This window comes from Coccomyxa subellipsoidea, assembly GCF_000258705.1.
Source record: "Coccomyxa subellipsoidea C-169, whole genome shotgun sequence".
Lineage (NCBI taxonomy): Eukaryota > Viridiplantae > Chlorophyta > Trebouxiophyceae > Coccomyxaceae > Coccomyxa > Coccomyxa subellipsoidea.
The window spans coordinates 2,708,774-2,731,085 of NW_005178039.1; the positions used below are offsets into that span (position 1 = coordinate 2,708,774).

At 51.6% G+C, this 22,312-nt stretch overlaps 7 protein-coding genes across 7 annotated transcripts; 1 reads left to right on the plus strand and 6 right to left on the minus strand.

Annotated features, from left to right (window-relative positions):
- Positions 1–3,800: 3,800 nt before the first annotated feature.
- COCSUDRAFT_13932 (inositol monophosphatase) lies at positions 3,801–5,345 on the minus strand (the record flags this gene model as incomplete). Its single annotated transcript, XM_005650028.1, has 6 exons — positions 3,801–4,072; positions 4,250–4,382; positions 4,495–4,658; positions 4,785–4,938; positions 5,046–5,147; positions 5,271–5,345. Coding segments are annotated over 6 exons (900 nt in total), but the record flags the coding sequence as incomplete, so codon positions are not given.
- A 1,096-nt stretch (positions 5,346–6,441) lies between these two features.
- COCSUDRAFT_52911 (hypothetical protein) lies at positions 6,442–7,681 on the minus strand. The gene is made up of 5 exons (XM_005650029.1): positions 7,648–7,681; positions 7,421–7,557; positions 7,123–7,301; positions 6,723–6,927; positions 6,442–6,638 (listed from the first exon to the last, which is right to left on the minus strand). The coding sequence occupies exons 2-5, from the start codon at positions 7,471–7,473 to the stop codon at positions 6,494–6,496; spliced, it is 582 nt and encodes a 193-aa protein (XP_005650086.1). The 5' UTR covers positions 7,474–7,557; positions 7,648–7,681; the 3' UTR covers positions 6,442–6,493.
- Positions 7,682–10,987: 3,306 nt separating this feature from the next.
- COCSUDRAFT_65292 (hypothetical protein) lies at positions 10,988–13,227 on the minus strand (the record flags this gene model as incomplete). The annotated part of the gene is made up of 6 exons (XM_005650030.1): positions 10,988–11,421; positions 11,577–11,784; positions 12,053–12,222; positions 12,440–12,598; positions 12,761–12,787; positions 13,215–13,227. 6 exons carry the CDS (start codon positions 13,225–13,227, stop codon positions 11,303–11,305), a joined length of 696 nt encoding a protein of 231 aa, XP_005650087.1. The 3' UTR covers positions 10,988–11,302.
- A 1,171-nt stretch (positions 13,228–14,398) lies between these two features.
- Positions 14,399–17,326, minus strand: COCSUDRAFT_28092 (DEAD-domain-containing protein; the record flags this gene model as incomplete). Its single annotated transcript, XM_005650031.1, has 7 exons — positions 17,063–17,326; positions 16,901–16,965; positions 16,516–16,746; positions 16,030–16,296; positions 15,527–15,737; positions 14,728–14,872; positions 14,399–14,576 (listed from the first exon to the last, which is right to left on the minus strand). Exons 1-7 carry the CDS (start codon positions 17,211–17,213, stop codon positions 14,399–14,401), a joined length of 1,248 nt encoding a protein of 415 aa, XP_005650088.1. The 5' UTR covers positions 17,214–17,326.
- A 444-nt stretch (positions 17,327–17,770) lies between these two features.
- Positions 17,771–19,324, plus strand: COCSUDRAFT_61748 (hypothetical protein; the record flags this gene model as incomplete). Its single annotated transcript, XM_005650032.1, has 4 exons — positions 17,771–17,914; positions 18,021–18,515; positions 18,797–18,981; positions 19,138–19,324. The coding sequence occupies 4 exons, from the start codon at positions 17,771–17,773 to the stop codon at positions 19,322–19,324; spliced, it is 1,011 nt and encodes a 336-aa protein (XP_005650089.1).
- Positions 19,325–19,367: 43 nt separating this feature from the next.
- Positions 19,368–19,622, minus strand: COCSUDRAFT_35863 (hypothetical protein; the record flags this gene model as incomplete). Its single annotated transcript, XM_005650033.1, has 1 exon — positions 19,368–19,622. One exon carries the CDS (start codon positions 19,620–19,622, stop codon positions 19,368–19,370), a length of 255 nt encoding a protein of 84 aa, XP_005650090.1.
- A 331-nt stretch (positions 19,623–19,953) lies between these two features.
- On the minus strand, positions 19,954–22,073 carry COCSUDRAFT_65295 (ribosomal protein S4 component of cytosolic 80S ribosome and 40S small subunit). The gene is made up of 6 exons (XM_005650034.1): positions 21,949–22,073; positions 21,654–21,730; positions 21,226–21,415; positions 20,869–20,985; positions 20,466–20,662; positions 19,954–20,265 (listed from the first exon to the last, which is right to left on the minus strand). The coding sequence occupies exons 1-6, from the start codon at positions 22,027–22,029 to the stop codon at positions 20,145–20,147; spliced, it is 783 nt and encodes a 260-aa protein (XP_005650091.1). The 5' UTR covers positions 22,030–22,073; the 3' UTR covers positions 19,954–20,144.
- Positions 22,074–22,312: the final 239 nt, after the last annotated feature.

Here is a 22,312-nt window from a genome sequence, read left to right on the forward strand (position 1 = left end):
CGCCTCTGCCAGCCGGCTCTTCAGATCCGAAAGTTCCTTGACGCCCTTACCTGACGCCTGCACCAGACACACAGGCTGAATTCATGGTCCGGCACATAAAACATTACTAATGTGATTGCTTGGGAGGCACTTTGTATTCTCACCGCTTCTTTGGCCTCTGACAGCTGGTCTTCAAAGTGCTGCCGCTCTGTCTTGAGCTGGAGCTCCAGGTCTTTGGCCCTTCTGCAGGCCTCCACCGTGGCCTGCCTCTCTGCCTCGACCCTCTGGCGCAGCTCCTGCAATAACCCCCGACAAAGCTAAGAAACAATGCCCACCAGAAATCACAACGGCTGAAAAGTAAAGGAGGGCTCGATAATTACATCATTGGACTGGCGGAGCTTGTGGACGACTTTGGTGTCTGTCTGCAGTGCATTCTTTGGTTCAGGCGTCCCCGTTTTCGCAATTTTCCCCGCTGGCTTGGTGTCGGAGGCTGGACTTGCACAATCCAAAGGCCTCTTTGCAGTATTCGCGTGCTTGCCCACTAGCACCCTCCTGAAGATGTACCTGTTGGGGAGCGACACACTTTGACACCTGTTGTGTGGGTGCATGCCACTGCCACATCCTGCAAGGAGACATAATGACCTTCCTGATCAGCATGTGCACAGAGTTCGTCCTCTCGCCCTGTGTGCAGTTTGAATCTCACTCTATGACTTTGTTGGGATCCTGTGTTGCAACGGCGAGTCGGATGTGATCGCCTTCCACAAGAGGCCTTGAACTTCCTTTCGGCACTCTCGTACCGTTGATGGCTGTTCCGTTTGTGCTGTTGTCTTCCAGATGATAAGTAGGAGGGTCCTGCATCATTTGCACCGAAATCTCTCTGTCACGAAAGTCTGGGGTAAAGATCTCTTGCATCCTATAATGCTACACAGATTACAACAAAGGGTCAACTCACCTTGCTCACAAGGAAAATTCTGCAGTGGTTGCCGGACACTTGAGCCCACTCGATGGGCAGATTTCCTGGACTGGCAGCGCTTCTTCCAATTGCAATATTCTCATTTAGAAGTATATTAGGCCCATTGGGTGTCACACGTAGCTTTGCCAAAGGACTACCTGCAACCAGCTCGAAAGCTTGCATTGTGCCCCTCGATTGCTGACTTCACACCCTGATCTCCACTAACTAAAGGATCAGCCGAGCTTGGAAGCAAGCGAAATGTATTATTCACAAGTATGCAGAGAGCAAACACGAGCTTGACGTCGCACTACTCTATTAATCGAAAGACCTGCTTTGCGTGACGTGCAGAGTAGATCGTAGGGTTAGAGAGGTGCTGGGGTCTCATCATCAAACCCTGCTTCTCAAGATCTTTGCATGGATCTGAAGCTAAATGCTCAGTCTGACCATGTCTCGTTCACACAATGCCTGCGTTCCTGCCTTCCCTCGTGTCCATGCAGCTCTTCTTTTGCATATTACAAAGCGTGCTGCTGTGGCGCTGAGGCACCTCAAGGCCCGGGGGCAAGGCTCTGCAGCTGCAGCCGCTGGCACAAGCTCTAAAATTGAGTGTCCATGATGTCATCCTTCATGCGACAGATCATCACACCTTGCTGAAACACTCTCACACAGGGCCTGCCACTCCATGATCGCCGTGTCCAGCAAATCATCTGGCTCCAAACTTTCTGTCCTGGAATTTGCAACTTGCATGCCGAGGAGTCCTAGGGAGGTGCCATGATATCCATGCGTTGCATCTAAAGCTGCCGGCAGTAGCCGTGTTCCTTCATTTGACGTGCCCAGGGAGTTGTCCTTCAAGAGCGCCTTCGACTGTAATACAACTACCGGCAGATCTGAGCTGTTGTTATAGCTGTAGCTACTCCTCTCCAAGCCATCTTCATGCTCTGCCAAGTCAATTCTATCCGTCTCCTGAAGCTGTGTCCTTGTGTTTTCTAGCCCAGTCTCTGCAGACCCCATTTCCTCCACAGGAGCGCTGTCCATGTCTCTCTGCTGCTGACCAGGGTCGCTCTGAATCTGGCCATTCTCCTGTTCATTCTCCGCTGGTTTCCCATGCGCCTGCTCACGCAGCTCAGAATTCTCCTTCGCAAGGCTGCAGCGGCACAGTGAGTCTCATGCTTCATCTCACCTTTACCTCAGTGTAGTCTGCAGTTTCAGAGGTCACCCCACCTGACTTGCAGCCAGTGACTGTTCATCTATAAAATTTACTGCCCTCAGCATGGCAATAGGTGAACATGTTGCACCTTTCAAGCTCACGCGACATGTGGAGAGCTTTGTCGACTGCGAAGTGCAGCATTTGACGGCCGCACCGCTCCGCCAGTCTCTCCCTGGCTTTGCAGCTGCAGTCTCTGAGCAGTCGCTCAAGGTGAGCATTGCGCTGCCTCTGGAGCACCCATGCTGTCGGAGCAGAGTTGGCTAGCCTCCTGGTCAGTCTCTGAATCTCCCTCTCCCGTTGCTGCAGCGCTGTCCGGATCTGCTCTTGGGCTTGCTGCCTGTACGCCTGCATCAGATCTTTCAATCTTAACATCCATGAGAAGCGCTGCAGCAATGAGTTGAATCCAACAGTACACAGAAACTCACATGCGTACGATTGATTAGCTTACCCGGTCGATGCATAACAGCAGATCTTGAAGGTACGGCCCATCATCCATGCCGAGCTGTGCAGCAAATGTACTCACAGCAACAAGTGCACCACGTGGAATCTGAACACCTGCTGCGCTGAGCTGCTCGCACATGCTTAGATGCCAAGATGCATCGTCGATCTGTGTTTCTTCTTCTTCATGGACAGCTGTTTCCAGCCACGTCTGAGCCTTGAGGCGGGCTTGTTGATGTAAGAAGGCGTACTCATCATGGGCGGCTGTTAAGCAAGCTGTGTAGAGGCAAGCAAAGCTCTCAGCTGAAGCCTGACTGGCCGTGGAGGAAATTCATATTCAAAATAACATCGATTTCAAAAAAAAAGCACCTGCAAGCTCGCATGAAAGCTGACGCGCGTCGTGCCCTTGTATGTCATAAGCTTGCCTGCCCATTCTTGGACAGCGAGACTTGGTGCTCTGTGAGCACCAATTGTCGGAACTTTGGTTTTAGACGGTTCTGCAATTTTTTCTAAGCTTTTCTACGGGCTGCGGATATGACTTGGCACTTTCACTATTTGTCCAAGGAATGACGCCATCAGTCGAAGTAGTCACTATGTCTTCAATAGACGCATAAGAATAGATCTCGTAGACCCACATTCGGACTGTTCTTGCCAAATTTAATATTTCTTGTCATGTGAGAGCACTCTTCGATGAGTATAGCCAGGAGGCGCTTTCAGATGGGTGGGCCACATGCCGCAGGTCCTGCAACCTCGCCTGCGACTTCAAACCTCTGCCATCTTCCTTCACATCTACATTCGGGACTGTAAAACATCGCAACACGTAGCAACACTGTCACTGGCAGCGATGCGCAGGTAATCCCTCGACATCTCAAAATCTAGGGGATTTAATATTAGGCGCTGCATGCCAAAGCATGCCAGAAGACATAAAAAGAATAGTTGGGTCTCAGATGGATTCTGCCCATTTTGGCTATAAAATGAAGGCTATCATGCCATTGGCTTGGCTTACCGTCGCTGGCGCTGCCTGGAAGGCTGTACTGATCCTGCCACCATCGTCATGATGATGATCACGACGTCACGATCGTCTATATACAGACTATATAGTCGCCTAGAGTTACAGTGCTGTTCTTGGCAGGGCTAGCCCGTATCATTTTTAAAGTTCTCATGTTCTCATGTTCACAGGTATGATCGAGACCGTTTGAGGTAGACTCGACGACATGCAGCACTTCCTCACAACGAAATGTCAGACACCTGATACCCGTCAGGAAGGAACCAGGGCGACATATCGATGCCGCTCTTCATCAGGCCCTCTGTCTTGACCTGGGTCTTCTCCAGTATCGCAGGGTGGATCCCATCGTTTGCAGCAAGCACCGACCTCGAAAACACGGTGAACGGCTGTCCATCCATAGTTGTGATTTTGGCGCCAGCCTCTCTGGCGATGAGCACCCCGGCCGCCATGTCCCAGGGCTTCAGCCTGAATTCCCAGTAACCATCCACAATCCCTGTGCACCATCCATCAATTAGTGTGCGATCATGACAGGCCATATTAGACAAAATAAATGCGAGCACATAGCACCACGGGTGCACTGCATAAGTGACCCTTCGCCACTGACAAATTTCAGAGTTATTAGCAGAGTCATTAGACCCATGAACCATAGGAAGATATTGTGGTGTCTCACCCAGAGCAACATGGCACAGATCCACGGCTGCTGCCCCCAATCGGCGCACCCCACGTGACTCATCTGTGAACTCTTTGAACAGCTCTATGTTTGCCGCCCACGCCTCATCATGCTCGTATCCAAAGCCAGTAACCTGCAATGAACTCGAAGGATTCAGCTCACACGCTCTATAATTGCTGGCCCCAATGGCTGGCCAGATGGTTCTATTACAGCAATGACATTCATGACAAGCAGAAAAGAAGTACCAGTAGGGAGAGATTGACATCCTTGCAGCGGCTGACGGAGATGGGTGAGCCATTCAGAAAGGCTCCCTTGCCTTTGGCCGCAGTGTATGTCTTGGTCACCCAAGAGCCAGGACCCCCCGCAAACTCCACCACAACTCCAGCCACTGGGTCTCCCTTCTGCAGCACTGCAACAAAGAGCGCCCACATACAGCAATTGCTTGACAGGTGCAGGTTTGCTTGTTGGCCAGAGAGGTAGCACCATGTAAGCCTCCGTGTCTCCAGCTGTTGTGGACTTGAGGGAAAATACTTACCTGCAACGGACACTGCAAAGGACGGGTAGCCATGTGCAAAGTTGGTGGTCCCGTCCAAGGGATCCACACACCAGAGATATTCTGATCCGGTGTCGCCTGAGATACCCCCCTCTTCTCCTAAAAGAGCATGGTCTGGGAATGCTGTTCTCAGCACCTGCACTTGCACCTCGCTGCTTTACATCGTCATGCAAGTCTAGACCGCTGTCACACTGCGCTCCATCAACAAAGGCTGGATGCAAAAGGCTTTAGAAGTGTTGTCACCGAGAGAACAGCGTCTTCGCTGGCTTTGTCTGTGTCCGTCACAAGGTCCGTGGCACCTTTGAACTCAATGTTGCGCGGTTTGTCCACTCTCTCGCTCACAACCTGGCAGGCCACACTGTGCTCAAGGCCTGCTTTGACCCCTGGACACGTGTCTGAGCCTCCCTCTGTAATAATAGACTCCAAAGCTGGGGAGACAGAATTTGAGTGCTTGGGAGGAGGGCACACTGCAGCGCCTGCTTTGGCTGCGCGTTCCGCCACTTCCAGCAGATGCTCAAAAGCCACAGGACCTGTGGTGCTGGCGGCATTAATGCTGCCTCTGAGGGACAACCCGTGATGTACGTAGCCACCCGAGGAGAATCTGCCAGGTCTCCTTAGGGCTCTCTGTACTTGTGTGAACGGCTGGCAGACAGGGGGGCATCTTCTGAGATGAGGCAAGACTGAATTGGGATTCTGAACAGCCAATCTCCCCGATGTGATGACCTATTTAGCCAAAGAAAGCGTCAAGAATGTAGCCTTCTGTCTAGTAAAAATCAAACTAGACTTTTTCAGAACGCTTGATATACCAGCAGATGACAGCTGGGACTGCGATGAAATATATAAGATGTTTTCAGCTGTCTTTAGCAATCTAGTTGTGCGTAGCACATTTGGCAAAAGGAGGAGCCTAACTTGAGCCATTGCAATTCGCAAGTCCTGTAGGTGGTATTTATGACTGCGAAGATAGAGTGTTGTATGAGTGTCTGATAAGGAGCTTAGTGTTGACCTGGACAGTGTGCTTTGTCCAAGGTATTGAATAGAAGGATCCGATGAAATTGTTGGACCAGTACGGTCCCCTACCCTAGAAGCCAAGGGGGTGACGACCCTGGGCCCTAGATAAGGGAGCAGATAAGCACATAAAATGCAATTGCATTTTTGCCCCAAGGGGATACAATTGCACTGTGTGCTAGTCTCAGGCAGGTGACAATGGCAACCGCAGGTCACACTGTGATTCACAGCTGCAACATTGCCGCCGCTGTTGCATGCGCGTAGCACGCTGCTCGCGAAGCTCGGCCGCGCGGCATCGCTGATTGATTGCATGGCATGCAATGAAATCATGCATCGATGATCATGCATTTGAGATCTCTAGAACGATGGCCCATCAGCCACTGAATAAAGCGACTGGTGTCCATCACTGATGTATGCTGACCTAATTAGCAAATCTTACCAGTTCTGACAAGTTCACTCAAGCTTGCAACAGCCCCCGGGGCGCGGCTGCAACTGAGGTTTAGAGTAATCCTTGGTGTGGTCATCACATCTTCAGGGCTGCCGGTACAGCCTTCAAGGTGCTTCCTGTCAGCGGATTCCTCCTGATTATTTTCTCACGCACAGAGCAACACCATGATCACACACAAGGCAATCTCTCAATCAGACACTCTCATGAGCTTTCCTAGCTATCACGACAAGCACAGCAGTCACACACCACACACAAATTTGTTCTGTAAGCACTCCTCCGCACTCTTCTGCCCACTTATCATATCCGCGACAAGCTGCCATCCGTCGTACTCATCCAGCAAAGCTGCCGCCAACACCCAGTCCTGCTCTTGGTTGCAATGCCTCCTGCACGTTCACAAGCTTTTCAAGTGGATGCAAGGCACAGCGTGGATAAATGCTCAGGTAGACCTGAAATGCAGGTGTCTTCACCTGAAGGCGTGCACATCGCTGGCAAACACATCGAAGACCAGGCGCTGCAGTGCGGCACTGGTTGTTGCATCGCTTGGGCCTCCATCGGCCAGAGCACAGATGACTGTCTCCAACAGCACGAGCCCTGCTGCCCTCAAGTCTTCTTGCTGGGCCAGGCTCAGGGGGTGATCTGGATCCAGGGCTTGTGGAGAGGGATACAACGCTCCTGCGGAATCAAAAGATGATGCGTGACAAGCATAATGTACTTCTCTGGCATTCCTGTACTTGCAAAAGGCCTCGAAGTCCACTCTTGTGACTGAATCATTCAGGAGGCGAGCGAAATGGAGAGCATCAATGTCAGATTGCACGAATTCAGTCCAAAACATCACGGGTGAAGCCAGGACCATGGATGCAGGCTCACCTGGAGCACATGGCTTTTGCATTTGTGCAAAGCCGAAGTTGTCCAGCTTGACAATCAATTCTCTTGCCTGGCAGTCCCTAAATGTTGACAGCATGATGGATCCTGGCCCCAGCGACCCATGAGCCACGCCTCTTCTGTGGCAGAAGCTCAGAGCGTGCAGCACTCCTCTGCATATAGTCCTGCACATCCAGTCACTGGTGAGACTAGGAGAGGCAGCATGTCCACATGAAGATGTCATTGTGCTTCCTCTATAATAAATTGAAATTTTGGAAATTCGTGCATGAAAGTTGGCACACACCTGACCATCAGGCATCGTTCTCGCAGCCCAGCTTCCTCTGTGCTCTTGGACATCCATAGGCCAAGGCCAGCTGTGGGCTGCGTTTGGGCTGCTGATGCATAGTACGTGAGCGGCTGCAACTTCTCATACTTGTACACCTAGACACAGAAAATTTCAAGGCCGTCCATTATCTGAAAGTGATTGTAGAGGACAGAGCTGCTTGGAGAAGACTGCGACAGAAGACGCACCAGCCAGATGACTTTCTTCTCCTCTGCAGATACAGATGCTCCTGCATTGCTCTGGTCACCCCAGAAGTACCCTGCCACATGCACATTAGTCGTCATGATGCGTTGCCACCTGCCGCTTTCATATGCATTAGTCAGGTTTTCATTGCCCCCATACGTAAGGGGTTGGTGTGGAGTGAATCACCTAGCAGGGGCACTATAGGGATGTCTGCTGTCATGGGTGCCCTTGCAGCATGCCATTTGCTGCCAGGCAGGCCCTCTGCAAGATGCACCAGTGTCTGCAGCTCGTTGCATGCCACCGATCTCGCTCCCGGCAGGAACTCCTTCAGAAGGACTGGAACTGGATCCTGCAAGAACCATACAGTAAGTTGGCAACTTGTCAGCTACAAGAATTGCTAGAAAGCTTTCTACAAGGGAGGCACAAGCCATCTCTTACCTGGAAAGGCAAGCCGCTGTAGTATTGGGCTTTGAAGGCAATGACGGCAGTCTGTTGTTGGAGCGTGTTCCTGGACACCTGAAGCGGGTCCTCCCTTGCACACTCTGTCACCTGCAAACACAATCACAATATTGACCATGCCCAGAGTGATCTAACCACGAATACATGCAAATTCAAAGGCCATGCATTGCACTTTCACGGCGCATCGTGCACGCACCCAGCTCAGCCGACCAAGCTGCTGTATCAACTCAATGTCCTGCATGCTGAAGCCTCCATTGCCTACTTCCGCAAGCACTGCAGCCTCTTGTTGCCTCGACTGCATCATCATCACCCATATAGAATGAATGCTCTGTATGCTCAGGTTCAGGTCTGAAGCCGGGTCAGTAGCTAGAGACAAGTCTTTCCAATATCACACTCACCTCGTACCCAAAAGGTCCCTTTTGATTTTCATATGATGCCTGACCACTTTCCTGAACTTCAGCATTTCTTGAGCTTGGCTGATCCTGCCTTGCAAGCTCCTTCCTCAGCTTCTCAGCTTCCCTGCTCAGTTGCTTGGCCAAAGAATCAATGTCCAGTGGCTCATCTTCGCCATACGTTGCTCTGATAGGCAGAATTCTGTGTCGTGGTCGCTTACATGGACAAAACGGAGTTCTTAGATCATGCACTTTGCACCAGAGCCTGAGTTGTCTTCTAGTAGGAGCACTGCAATGGCTCCTAGGTGCATGGGAGCAATTAACTGGCGAAAAGGCGACATGCATCGTCACGAATAGCAATGCGACACAGGACTGAAAGAAATGTGCTGGGCACATGACATCCCGTGAGTTGTCGGTTATTATTTTCTGCCCGTCTGCCATGTTGTGCGATATTTCTTGGACACATGATTCTTACCTGCCTTCGGGGACAACTGCTCCTGCAGTGTCGTAGTATACTGGGAAAGATATTCAATATATTCATTTGAGACGCTGTGAAGACATTTATACTCGTAAAGTACTGCTGGGACCACATGTTGGAGAGGTTTTTCGACGCTCACTGTCATCTGCAGGTGATCATGCGAGAGATTTCATCATATCAGAATTGACATATGCAAAGATCGCCAATTGCACAATACCAATTCAGCACACATAAAATAATGCTTTGTGTCACTGGATCAAGGATCCTCGCCTAGCACATTGCTTGGATCGGGTCATCCAGGAGGCCACCAGGCTAGGTGTAGAACGATTTAGCTGCAACGGCTGCTCTGAGGCTGACTGGGCTCAGGTGAGATGGTGACTGAGGATTTCACTACCCCTGATGGCATCAGCCTTGCAGTACACATGACCTTGAAGGTGGCGCTCGTGCAGGTTCAGGAGCTCTCTGAGACGCATGACAACATCATACCGAACTTTGGTCTGCACCCTTGGTGAGTATGTCCATCGCATTCCAAGGAATGGCTCTTTGGGTCATGTTTTGGGCAGCCACGGGCCAGCATCTCTTACAATAGCCACTAGACCACATTCTGAGGAACACCAGATCAAACTTCCTCATATTGAACTTCTGCAGGTGGGTACATGAGTGCAGCGCAACCTGGCTGGACACTCTGAGGGACTTGTTGTTGGCTGTTCCGAATGCAGGCCTGGGAGAGGTCTGTCAGTACAAACTGCACTTCTGAATGGCGTACTTTTCCTGTATCTTGATCCGCCAGCATTCTGTGCTAAGGGACTCTGAAGTTGTCTGCATCTGTGCAGTGCGGTTTGGATCATGCAAAAGGGGGCATTGCAGACATGCCAACCCAGGAGGCTGCCATGAGGGCACAACTTCAATTGGCAAAGGAGCTCTGCAGACCATGTTCGGTGACAATCTCCTCTGTGCACTCATTCTTCTGCCAGTGACACAGCAAAAGTCTGCTGTGTTCTTGTGGGCTTGCAAACATGCATTGCTCTGAAATTGCGTTTTCATGTCCCACAGGTCCATTGTGTGAGGGCATTTGGGCCTCTGTCAGCAATGCTTCATGAGGTCCGCCAAGCTTCCCTGCCTATGGCATTCCAGGATATAGGTCATCAGTGATTTTGGCAGCCAATATTGTGCAAGACACTTTATAGCAGTGATTTTGGCTGGCTGAGGATTGGAATGGTGTGGTAGGAGGGGCCTTTCCCTGCAGGACTGGTCTTGCATTCTTGGGCCGGCTCAGCTGACATGGTCAAGCAGCTTGCGGGAATAGAGGGAGTCCATTTCTCTATATCAGGCCACACAATGCGCCTGTCAGACAAGAAACTTGTACCCATGCTGAGAGAGGCAAGCAACCGCCATCTCGATGTTCAGTCTGTCCTCTTCGTGAGGATTCACAGGAGATTGATGTCGACAGACATCATGCAAGTGGCTTCTAGCTGAGCAGCCAGTGTGTCCCAGATTCCATTGGATCAACTGCTCTTCGAGACCGACAGCCCAGATGGCCTTGAGCCACTGCTGAGACGCAGCCATGCCCCTCTCTATCCAGTGAACCCATCCTTGGCGTCTTGTCCTGAGACACACGGAAAGGATCCTGGGTTGAACCATCCTGGCAACATCAGGTGCAGTCCACAGACCAACTTGCGAGTAGAGAGATTGACCAATGATCACTCAGTAATTCTTCTGCCGAGCTTCAGTATACAGTGGCTGATGTGTTGCTGTTCTGTGCAGGGCTGTGCTCGAGTGTATTTCTCAGCATTTAGATTGTCCAGAATCAGACGTTGCCAAAGCAGCCTTTGACAATGCTACACGCCTGTTTCACCAGTAATGGTAGCTGTGGCATTGCTTGACGGCAGCCCGTAAATGCATGTTCAAGATTGGGGCAGAAGCTTAGTTTCACAACATATTGGCTTGCTATGGCATATTGTAAAGCAATGGACAGAAGCTGCTAAACTCGTATTTTGTGCATGAGCAACACCTTGTGCACAAAAAATATAGTTACATTGTAAACAGACTTGGGGTATTAAACACAACAATGTATATCATATATTGAATATTTGGTTCCACCCAAAATATGATTGATGCAGGTCAGGTAGTCATGTGATATATGCATAAAGGTCCATTGACTGCAGAAGGCGTCCAACAAGATAATTATCAACCCATGCTTATCATTTCAGAGATTTGCAAATTACGGCATCACCATAAGTGTCAGCATTCTTTTGAACAAGAGTATGCCAAGCTCTGGCAAACACTCGTTCCTTGTAAGGCAGCTTAACGCTGATAGCCTGGGTGCTTGCATCACTCTGCTGCAGCTGCTTTCTTCTTAGAGCCGTTGCCGCCAGCAGCTGCTGCCTTCCTCTTTCTGGTCTCAGCTGCTTTCTTAGCAGCCGCCTGTCTGTCCGCCTGCGGCCTCGCAGCTGCAAGCACACACAAGAACACGGTAAAATCTCATTCCTCCAGGAGAAAGAAGAAGCGTTTTCAAATTTGCAAAACTGTGCTGGGAGCTGAGTGTCTGTTGTAACTCCGAGGTGCGGCAAGCAAGGCATCAGTGAGATGGGGCCACAAGGCAGACCTGACTTGGCACCGCCAGCCTTGCCGCCGGCCTTCTTGCCCTCAGTGCCCTTCTTGCCACCATTGGCCTTTCCATTGGCCTTGGGTGCTGCAGCCTTGGCGGCAGGCTTCTTGGGAGCCGTCTTCTTCTTGGCTGGCTTCTCTTCTTCCTCCTCTTCTTCCTCCTCATCATCATCCTCAGCATCCTCTTCATCCTCAGCATCAAATTCCTGAGCGCAGCATGGCACCCAGGTTGGTCTTCTTCAGTACAAACAAGAATTGCAATTGAACTTGCATGCAGACCACAGGGCAAAATCTGTTCCCCATGCAGCCCAGGCCTGGACATCTCATCACAGGACATCATGCACATTGCAAGGACATCTGATCACAGCATTAAACAGGTCTCCAAATAATAAGACCGGTGCAGTAGCGGTGCTTCTGACACAAGGGAAAGCCAGGTGCCTGGCTTGTCCTGAACGGGCGCTGAATACCACTCACCTCCTCATCATCCTCGTCGGCAGCGGCATCCTCGTCAGCCTCCACGCCCTCATCTTCCTCCTCTGCACCTTCCCCCAGCTCGGCAGCATCCGCCTTCTCTGCTTCTGCTATTGCCTTGTCATCCATCTCCTCCTCGCCCTCACCAGCCTCCTCAGCCTCAGCATCAGCCTCTGCACAGCGGTGACAAGTCACTAGATTTGTCATCTGCGCTTTTGCTGCATGTCTGCCTGACAGCTCCAAGCGCCACAGCTGGTTGGGTTTCCTGCTGATCCCGATTTGCTGCATGTGTTCTTGGCAGTTTATTGCTCGCAGTGGTAAGTGCCCATCGATGAACTACAGGGTCAAGAAGCAGCACAGCAAGAGGCTTCTTGGGGGAATGCTGCATACCGGCTTCCTCCTCTGCTGCTGCGTCCTCCTCGCCAGGCTTGAATTCCTGGTCCTTCTTCTCCTCTGCTTTCATGGTTTGCTCAGCTTCGCGGTCTCCCTGCTCCAGCACTGCCTCCACCTCTGCATCCTCGGGTGCATTCTTTCCATCTGACTTTGTCTCTGTAGCACCATTGACTGTTATTTTTACTCCGGCAGGATAAGTTTGAAGGTAACCAATATATCTTCAGTACTAATGCTCAGGAGGCACCTGACAAAAACAAATCAAGACCTACAATGGTGTCTGCGGCGCATCAGGAAATTGAGTTCGAGCTATTTATCTACCTTTCTGCTGGGGAGCCGCCTTCTTTCCTGCAAAGCAACCAAGTGCCAATAAGTATCTTACGGGATGCAGGATGTCACCGGCCCATTTCAGGATATGGAAGGACACCAAATCCGATAACGGGCTACTGAAGACACGGATGAGTAACTAGTCTCAAAAACTCACATTTCAGCTTTGCATCGGATTTTGGACAAAGATCGCGTTACACAAAATCAAGCATATCCGATGATGCCGAAAGCTCCAGTACTCCGGGCTTCGGCAAACACACCGGAAACGAGTCCATCCGAACACAGATATCAAATAACCTCATACGATTGCGATAATGAGCACTCTCGTCGTGATTGAACTGAAAGATTCGGTCCTATGATAAACAGGCCGAGTAGACAGATGCTTGAAACAGCTAACGACATTCTGGCCAGCATGATGGCAAGCTAGACGACGGGTGCAGTAACTTACCTTTAGGTGCCATTCTGGTAGCTAAATACGGTGAATACTTGTCTTCTGCCAAATGGCCAAGCGGCCTCCTTATCGATCTGCTGCTCTTGCTGCAAGTTGGTCACCTTGATACAAGGCAGCAAGAAACGAACACAACTGGGAAGAACAAATTCACTGGGGATCAGCCCCTCTTTCGATGCTTGCGAGTTGGAAGCGGGTCATTTCGGACGCCATCTGTCGTGGCTAGGTCATTCGGCGTTTTCATATCTTCCATCAACAGTGACCACCCCTGAGCAAGGGTGTCATGATGGAGGAAAGAGACAGCTCTGATGTGGAAAACATTCTCTCTGTTTGATTACTTAACTGCAACAAGGGGGCCCCCCTAGCGGAGATGTCTCCCACTCCCACAAACATTTCATGTGAAAAAAGTTGTGTAGGAACGGGGTCTTGAACCAGTGACCAAAATCCTAGCCCACCGGTACAAATACTGAGCACCGTGCCCACCGTTGATTGGGTCTTGCTTGGATCTGGCGAGTCCAACAAGGGGTAGGATTGTGGCAGCCTTTAACTGCAGCTTGTCTGCAGGACGCACCTAGAGGCAAGGCCTTGCCTCTTGGCAGGAAAAGCGTGTAATAATAATAAATTATTATTAATAATAATAATAATAACTTCAAACAACAATTACTAAATTAGTAAACAGTACCACACAGCGATGAAAATGGGTCATGTTTGGCCTCAATCAGAAAAAATCACCTTGATCGACAATGAGTCCATTCCTCAGGCCACCTCACCATCTCATGTCATATGTCACATGCCACAGTGTTACGGTCACACAGTGTTGCTGCTAATTGATTGGCAGGACATGGTGTCAAGACCATCATCGTTTGTCCAATCTGGCCAACAGCTTGTTGTGGAATTGTTGCAGATTACTTCTGTGGTACCTGGCGCTATAAACACACACTCGTATGGATCATGCTTCCTAGTAACGTTTCTTGAAGAATTTCCTGCTTATTTCATGTGTTGAGTCGCCATCGTCCGCATCACCCCTGCCCTTCCGCTTCCCATTCTTACCCTTGTCGGCTTCCTTCATCTGCAACACAATGCCCTCCGTCAGAGCACTTCCAAAGTGATGTTGTTTCATCAAATAAGTAAATACTGCTGTTCAAGCACATGCAGGCACAAGCCACCCTTGATTGCACAGCATATCATCCTCCTCGCAGTACAGGACCTGGGCTGCGACAAGAAGTCACCTGCATGGTTGCCATTTTCTGTGCTTCCGTCACACGTTCCAACAGCAGCAAGGCCGCCTCCTCCTCAGCATCATACTTCTCCATCTTTTGCCCTGTCAATGCCTCAATCTTCTGAAACTGCTCCACGTCATACCTGCAATCAACACCACACCTCTCTTGAGCGCCTGTAAGGGGACATCAATTTGCATCAAACTAGTCTCACCCCTCTGGACTGCAACAACAGCATGTTGCAGGTGAACAGAGTGACTGTTGTGAGCGCTCTGATAGAAGAGACAGAAACGCACTGCGTGACGAGTGTGAGGGAGCGGCCGGATCTGCCAGCGCGCGCAGTCCGCCCCACTCTGTGCACGTAGTCCTTGGAGTTGATGGGCACGTCATAATTCACCACCACATCCACCGCCGGGATGTCCAGCCCTCTACTCGCCACGTCTGCACCACACATTAGTCACGGGTCAGTTATCTGCAGCACTGCCATCCTCTTCACTGAGCGGCCAGCACTTTCTGCCTATACTTTTGCCACAAAGTTCCACGCGGTGAGAAGGAATACAACAACCCGACCATTGGGAAGACTGGACACATTTACACGTCATCACAAGGGCTACAATAACCTTTCTCCGTACTTGGCACTCGCACTGCCTTGTATGTCTCTCTTCTCTTGTTACAGACACTGACATCATTGCAGGACAAAGCATGCCTAGAGAATCAATGAGTCCTGTTGAACGCTCGCGGATCAGAGATCAAAGGTGTGATCATGGGTAATCTCATTTTCAACGAGTAAATGATGCTTTACTCATCATGTCCGTCGAGCATACTTGCATTCAGGGCACCCACCACCAGAGCCTAACCTACATGCAACCCGAGCATTTTTGGTTGCTCACCAGGGCTAATGTCTGTTGTATGCAGGACCTTCAGGATGGCCTCCTTTGAGTGCATCAGGATAGCTTCAACAGTGTGTTTTTCTGCACCTGTGGCGGCAAGGATGCCTGTATAACCCTGGTGGTGCTGTACGCACGGACTGAAGAGGCCTGCACGTGATCAGAAGGGTTACAACCAGCCCCTTGAGACTGTGGTTCCTGTGTGCACCTGTGGCGGCGAGGATGGAGCGCTCGCCGGCCTTGAACTTGTTGAGGGCGCCGAGGCGCTTGGGCTGGCTCATCTGGCCGTGGATGGGCAGCGCGTCAAAGCCCAGGTTGCGCAGCATCAGCGCCAGCTTGCGCGTGTTGTCGCACGTCCGCGTGAACACCATGAACGTCGCACCCGCCAGCTCCGTCAGGAAATACGCCAGGTAGCAGTCCTGCATTAAATTCCCCTCAAGTCACCTTTTCGGCTCCACTCAAGACTGACAACAGGATCTCTGACCGAGCCGGTCACGGCAGCGTTCTCATGCGTAACTGATATAATCAGCTGGGATTTGAGGCACAGCGGTCTTTTATGCCAGGACGTAGCAGCACGACTGATGCACAGCTCACATGCATGCACAAAAGTCCTGTGCCGCTCATGCCGCAGTGAGGAAACCCATGGGAGGAATTGCCAAATAGGGGTTGTCGCTGGTTCGAGTAGCCCCTGTCCGTCACATGCGGCCTGACCTTGTGCTTGGCGGGGATGAAGAGGTACTGCTGGCGCAGGGTGTCCACGGTGCGGTACTTGGCGTCCACCTCCACCTTGACTGGGTTCTGCAGGCATGCGCGCTGCAGCTTGGCCACCTTGGTGGTCATGGTGGCCGAGAAGAGCTGCGTGCGCCGCTCCCGAGGGATGACTTTGAGGATCTGGTCGATCTCCTGCTCGAAGTCCATGTTCAGCAGCCGGTCCGCCTCGTCCAGCACCAGGTGCCGCAGCGCCTTCAGCGTGAACCCCTGCGCAATGACTCATCTTCAGAACCATCCCTGGTGAGGACATGATTTGGCGAGGAGAAGCTTTGATGCTGGTGAGGACAGGATATGGGGAAGGCGCAACAAAGACAGTGCAAAGTTGTTTCACAGGGTGGGGAGCCTCCTGCTGGCAATGGTCATGCATGACTATCATGAGCATGGGAATGCTGAAGTAAAAACGGCGGCAGTTTACAAGCAGGTTACCTTTGTGTTCGAGAGGTGGTCGACCACGCGGCCGGGGGTGCCCACGATGATGTGCGGCCTCTTGCCCAGGGCAATCGCCTGGGCCATCATGTCAATGCCTCCCACCAAGACAGCACATCTGACGCCGATTCCCGCTCCCAACGCCTCAAATTGCTCTGCTATTTGCAGTGCTAGCTCTCGTGTGGGGGAGAGCACCAGAGCAAAGTTGGCCTGTGGCGTGTCCAGAAGTTCCTGGAAGAGCCACAGTTTGGATCAGTCCACCGCTCTGGTAAGTAGCCCACAGAAAGTTTTACCTGACTTTGCCATTAGATAGGCAGCTTGTCCAACACGCCTGTGAAGCCTGCATGTTGTGAACGCATGCTAAGCACTAGCAGCACATGCTCACCTGAAGGATGGGCATAGCAAAGGCGCCAGTCTTCCCAGATCCAGTTTGTGCTAGGCCTATGACGTCTTTGCCTGCGGCAGTGCAGTACAGATCGTCAAAGGGTTCAGATCAAATTGCGTGTCCTTAAATCTCCGATGTGAGCACTGACATCAAGCAGCCAACCTGCTAAGAGGTGTGGAACAGCTTGCTCCTGGATGCTGGTCGGAACTTTCCATCCTAATGATGCTGCCGCTTCTGCTAGTTGCCTACAAACTCCCAACTTCTCGAACAACTTTATTGCATCTTCGTTGTCGTGCTGGGGCGAGATCGCCATAACAGCGCGTTTCTGCCCAGTGCCTAGTACTCTTTCCTCCTGCCGCCTTTACTAGTCTCCAATAAAGCAACGGCACAGGCTTCGATCTTGTCAAAGAAGAGTTTAATGACGTTTTAGATCTCAATTCAACTAGTTTAAGGCACAATAGACTGAGCTCTCGCGATCCTTTCTCGAGACAAGAAATTTTAACACGTGCTGGCACCTGCGTCGCTCGTGAGGTTTGGCATCAGCAGAAATGCATGAGGCCTGATGCGAGAGCAGAATGATCAGACACGTAAAGATGAGGTGATGTTTGGATCGTAGCGTCCAGTCGGATTCTTGAGATGGTTTTTCGATAGGCATGACCACTGACCTAAGAAGTGCTGAACCCGTGTGCCTCACTGCGCATGAATAGGATCACTTGCAGTTGTTGCAATAGATCTTTTGAATCTTCGGAACTGAGACACCACGGGGTAAGAACCAAGAAACTATGTCTCGGCTGAAGCCTGGTATAAGGACAATGTGTAGTTTTGTAGACAGGACGATGCACCGTGACATTTCCTATGTGACTCGGAATAATGCAGGTTGGTGGTGGAGTACGAGAGAAGAACGAGCTGCTCTGTGCAGACTGCTGGAAGGTGTTCTCTACCGATTCTTGGGATGACAACAGCAAGCCTCAAAGTGGAGAGGACGAGCACCCATCGCGAAAGCGCAAGCTTCAGGTAAGAAACTGACTTAATATTAATTTGGGCTGGCTTCAGCACACCAAGGCGAGTATGCTAATGACAGAGACTGGGAACTCAGCATGCTTGTACTTTGTTCTTGCAGGAAGGAGGTGCCCAGGATGCCCTTGGCACCTTATGGGAGGACCCAGAAAATAGCAGTGAGGCAGTGGCAAACAAGCTTGATGCCGATCCTCACTTCCCAGAGGAGCCCCTGGATCACCTCAGGCGACTCAGCGGCGCAGGGGTCTTGGATCCAGGCTCAGCTTTTGCACGTGCCTTGGTGCAGAAGCATGCGGAAATCGCAGCAGCAGGCAGCGCGAACCAGGTTCTAGCCGAAGATAAAGGCTCAGGGGGCAGGGCTGTCACTGAGCCAATGAAGAGGGCAGGGTCCGCCCTGGCAAGGGACAGGAGCGGACGATTCATAGGCAAGAGCAAGCAAGCAGACAAGGTTGAAAGCAGCGGAGCAGGGCCAAGCGCCCCTGCCAGAAGGGGCAACATTGACCCAGATGATCCACTGGAGCAGGACCTGATGGTCTCACAGGCGCACCTCTTTGATGACGCCCCTGTGCGTGGGCCGGCTGAGAGCCTCAACGCTCAGGTGACGTCACATGTCGGAAGCATCCCGAAGGGCAATAGGATCACATCTGAGATGGGCTTCGAGGTAATGTACAGACGAGTGAACCTGACTGACGCACGTGCACAAACGCAGGATCAGTAGATAACCTACCGTCAGTGCCAGAAAAACCTGTCAAGCAGACATGCACGCAACAAAGCAGATGACAAATAAAAAGACCTGGCTCGGTCCTTGAGTAGGAGTGCATATAATGTTCTGCAACTTTGCAATGTGCACCTCGCTGATGCTGTCTTTGTGCATGCCAGGTATCGCAGAACACTGTGAAACAGGAGGTCAGCGGGGAGGTGCTCTCGCCGGCCGCTCGGATGCAAGCCAACAGCCCTGTACAGCCGCAAGCCGTGCGTGTACGCAGCGGTGTCGCAGACACAGACTGCCTGGCTGAGCTCAAGCAGATGCGCTCCAAAGTGGCCACCCTGGAACAGACCCTCCTGTAAGCATCGCCCTCATCTGTCCAATCTACTCTGCCACTTTCATACTTGACACCATGGTCCCATTGCCCTTGCTCCCCAAAGCTGTTTCACAGCACTAACTTCCCTTGTTAATGTTGGCGTGACGATCAAGGTGAGCCTAGTCTATTGCTGCGCAGGGCTGCGCGGCTACAGACGCTCTGCATAATGTGCAAGGCAGCGGCGCGGAGCACGGTGGCGTGGCCATGTGGGCATGTGCTGTACTGCGCCCCCTGCATGGCTGCTCGCGTGGCGGCCAGCGGCACCTGCCCCGAGTGCTCCTCACCCATTGTGGAGACACACGCTGTGATTTTTGGTGGGCCATGACGGGCGGCCTCTGCAGGCAGGTTGTGCCAATGTACGCTGTACATCAGTAGTTAGATTGCTGGATTAGTGTTGTGAACACGATGTCGTATTGTTTTGCATACTTGCTCTGTGTAGAAACAGCCGTGCTGGACGTGTGCCCCAGAGGTGCACCTTCCGAATTCTGAAATAGTCTGGCATTGCAACATATGTTAAGAGCTGCTATATGGTACTGTATGAATTTGCCATACATTGCAGTGTGGGTACGATAATTATTCATTCCTTTTGCAGCAGACTGCTTTTTCACCCAAGACTCGTGCATGTGCTGCTGAAGATCAAGGAGTCAGTTTGGAGCCTTGAATTGAAATGACTGCAAAATTCTGGCGTCGACATTGATATTCTGGGTATTGGACCTTCCAAGGGTTTTAGTCAGCCAGGCTGGGAACATGTCGGATTCTTCTGTTCTGTGTCAACAGAGGTGCACTACATTATTTAAATATATCCTGAAGAAAATTAAGGATAGTTTGTGTGGTCGACGCCTTTGCAAGGGAAGGTGTCATGTGTACACATGTGTACACATGTGCATTTTACTAGGAGTGAGTGGAACCTCACTCAAACAGGGCAGCAAGATTGAAGCCACAGTGAAGGATGATGAAGTCGCAATAATGTTACAAGCTCCTGCCAAGTGCAGTGAGGCTGACATTGATTGGCATGACACACCATGCGATGCATCTTATCGACAGACGCTGTTGATGCATCTGCCCAACACTGTAACCAACACTGTAACGACTATGTAGAAAGCACACTGAATCAACCCCTTGCTGGGCTACCAAAAAAGGCCAGCTTAGGCCTTGGCAGCGTCCCTCTTGGCCTGCTCCTGCAGGATGTCCAGGCGCACACCCTTGCCCTTGGGCAGACTGATCAGCGGCTTTTCGTCCTTGCCAATGATGAACACGTTTGACAACCTGCACCGCACACACGTTCCCATCAGCATCCTTCAGCACATTCAGCCCCTCCAGCCAACAGACCACACATCAGAGCCCGCAAGAGGGCACACCCTGTGCCAAACTCTGGAGCCAGGTGCACCAATGCTGTGCTCTGCTCTGTTGCTGAGAATGAGGGCATGCACACATGCGCATAAGATATGCCAGTCCGGAAGGCTCACCGCGTGGCGAACTGGTGGCCGACAGAGTCCTTGACGACGATGATGTCGAAGGAGCCCTTGTGCTTTTGCCTGTTGACAATGGTGCCGACACGGCCCACGTTGCGCCCGCCAGTCACCATCACCAGCTGGCCCACGTCAAACTTGATGAAGTCCTTGATCTTGCCCGTCTCGATGTCAAACATCACCGTGTCATTCACCTGCGCCACAGCCTCCAATCAGCCAAACGCAGCTTCCCCGGACTTCCATTGCACATATCATTCCCTTCTCACTCTCCCTACCACAAGAGGCACATTCCGCTTGCGAAGACTCAATCGCAGACAGCTCAGCTGCCTTCTGCACTTCACACTACGGGTTGCACGCTTCCCTAGACTATGAAGGAATGCAAGAGCGGCAGCCTGTGCACCTTGATGTCGGGGTCGGGGTAGCGGATGGTGCGGCCGTCGTGGGTGGCGATGTAGGGAACGCCCCCCTTGCCCACCTGCTGCCTCGTCACCTTCAGCAGCTTGTACCCTGCCTCCTCCTGCACCAGCCAACCACAATCCCGCTCAGCATCCGGACTCTGAATACACTTCCAGACTGTCAAGCACCCAGCCAATGAGGACAGTAGACATTGCGCGGCAGATAATATGACACATAGACTCTTGAGCTGCACATTTAGCCGCACCACTGCTGTCAATGATCACCGCTCATAAAGGTCAGCCAAATCAGACTAGCAATGACAGGCAAGATGCACCCAAGACAGGGAGGTGACAGCGGGCACCTTGGTGATGCGGTGGGTGACGAAGCGGCCCTTGGAGTCGTATATGAGCCGGAAGTGCTCGTCTGTCTTCTCAATGTCGATGACGTCCATGAAGCCTGCTGGGTAGGTCGCGTCTGTGCGCACCTTGCCATCCACCCTCACTAGCCGCTGCATGAGGATTGACACCACCTCCTTGCCAGTCAAGGCATATCTGCGCAGTTCCACACGCTTCTTAGTGCGCTGCACTGCTCGTTGTGCTGGCACTGCTGACTTCTCTCTCCACCTTGGGCAGCCCTTATAATGGATCACCACAAGCAGCCAACCACAACTCAACAACACTCCATGCTTTTGCAGCAGCAGGCACTGTCGAATAGCTCTAATTGGCCATGCATGTGTAATCGACCATATGGACTTTCCAGTGACTTCTCTTTCAGGCAGTAGCCACTCACTTGAGGCGGTTCCTCAGCATCAGTGTGAGGGGCAAGCACTCGCGCTGCTTGTGAGGACCTGGGGAGGGCTTGGGCGCCTGCAAACACAAACAGACATTGGTTCTGTTGATCCGAAACCATCAGTGTTCATCGATGTCCTCAAGCAATTTCTGAAAGGACTCTTGCTGCTGCAGGATATGGGAAGCAAAAGATAGATCGCTGTGCCAAAGAACACCATATTTCCTTGATGCAATCTGTAAGTATCTGTAAGTGTTCTGCTGTCACGATCGAGATATAAGAAGAATGTGCTGCTCACAAAGATTCCGCCCAACTTGTCCAGCATCCAGTGGGAGGGAGCATTGAGCCGCTTCAAGTGCTTCTTTGGTCCGCGAACCATCTTGGGAAGAGCCGCTAGGCGGCCAACTATCCACAAGAATCGAGCTACTGATCGATTTTGCAATGCAGGTGGAGAAATGTGACAAGCCGCCGCAAGTCTCATCGCACACCCTCTCAAATCCCCTGTTGCATGCCAGAGCCCTAGGGTTCTGCTCTAAGCCAGTATTGGCTGTCTATTTTGGTTGATGGCCCCCGTGCGCCGGTTCTTGAATGGGCAAGCGACTTTCTCGGTCAGTAATGAGGCTCGGTCTCGGAAACAGTCAGTGATTACCTTTCGGACATCG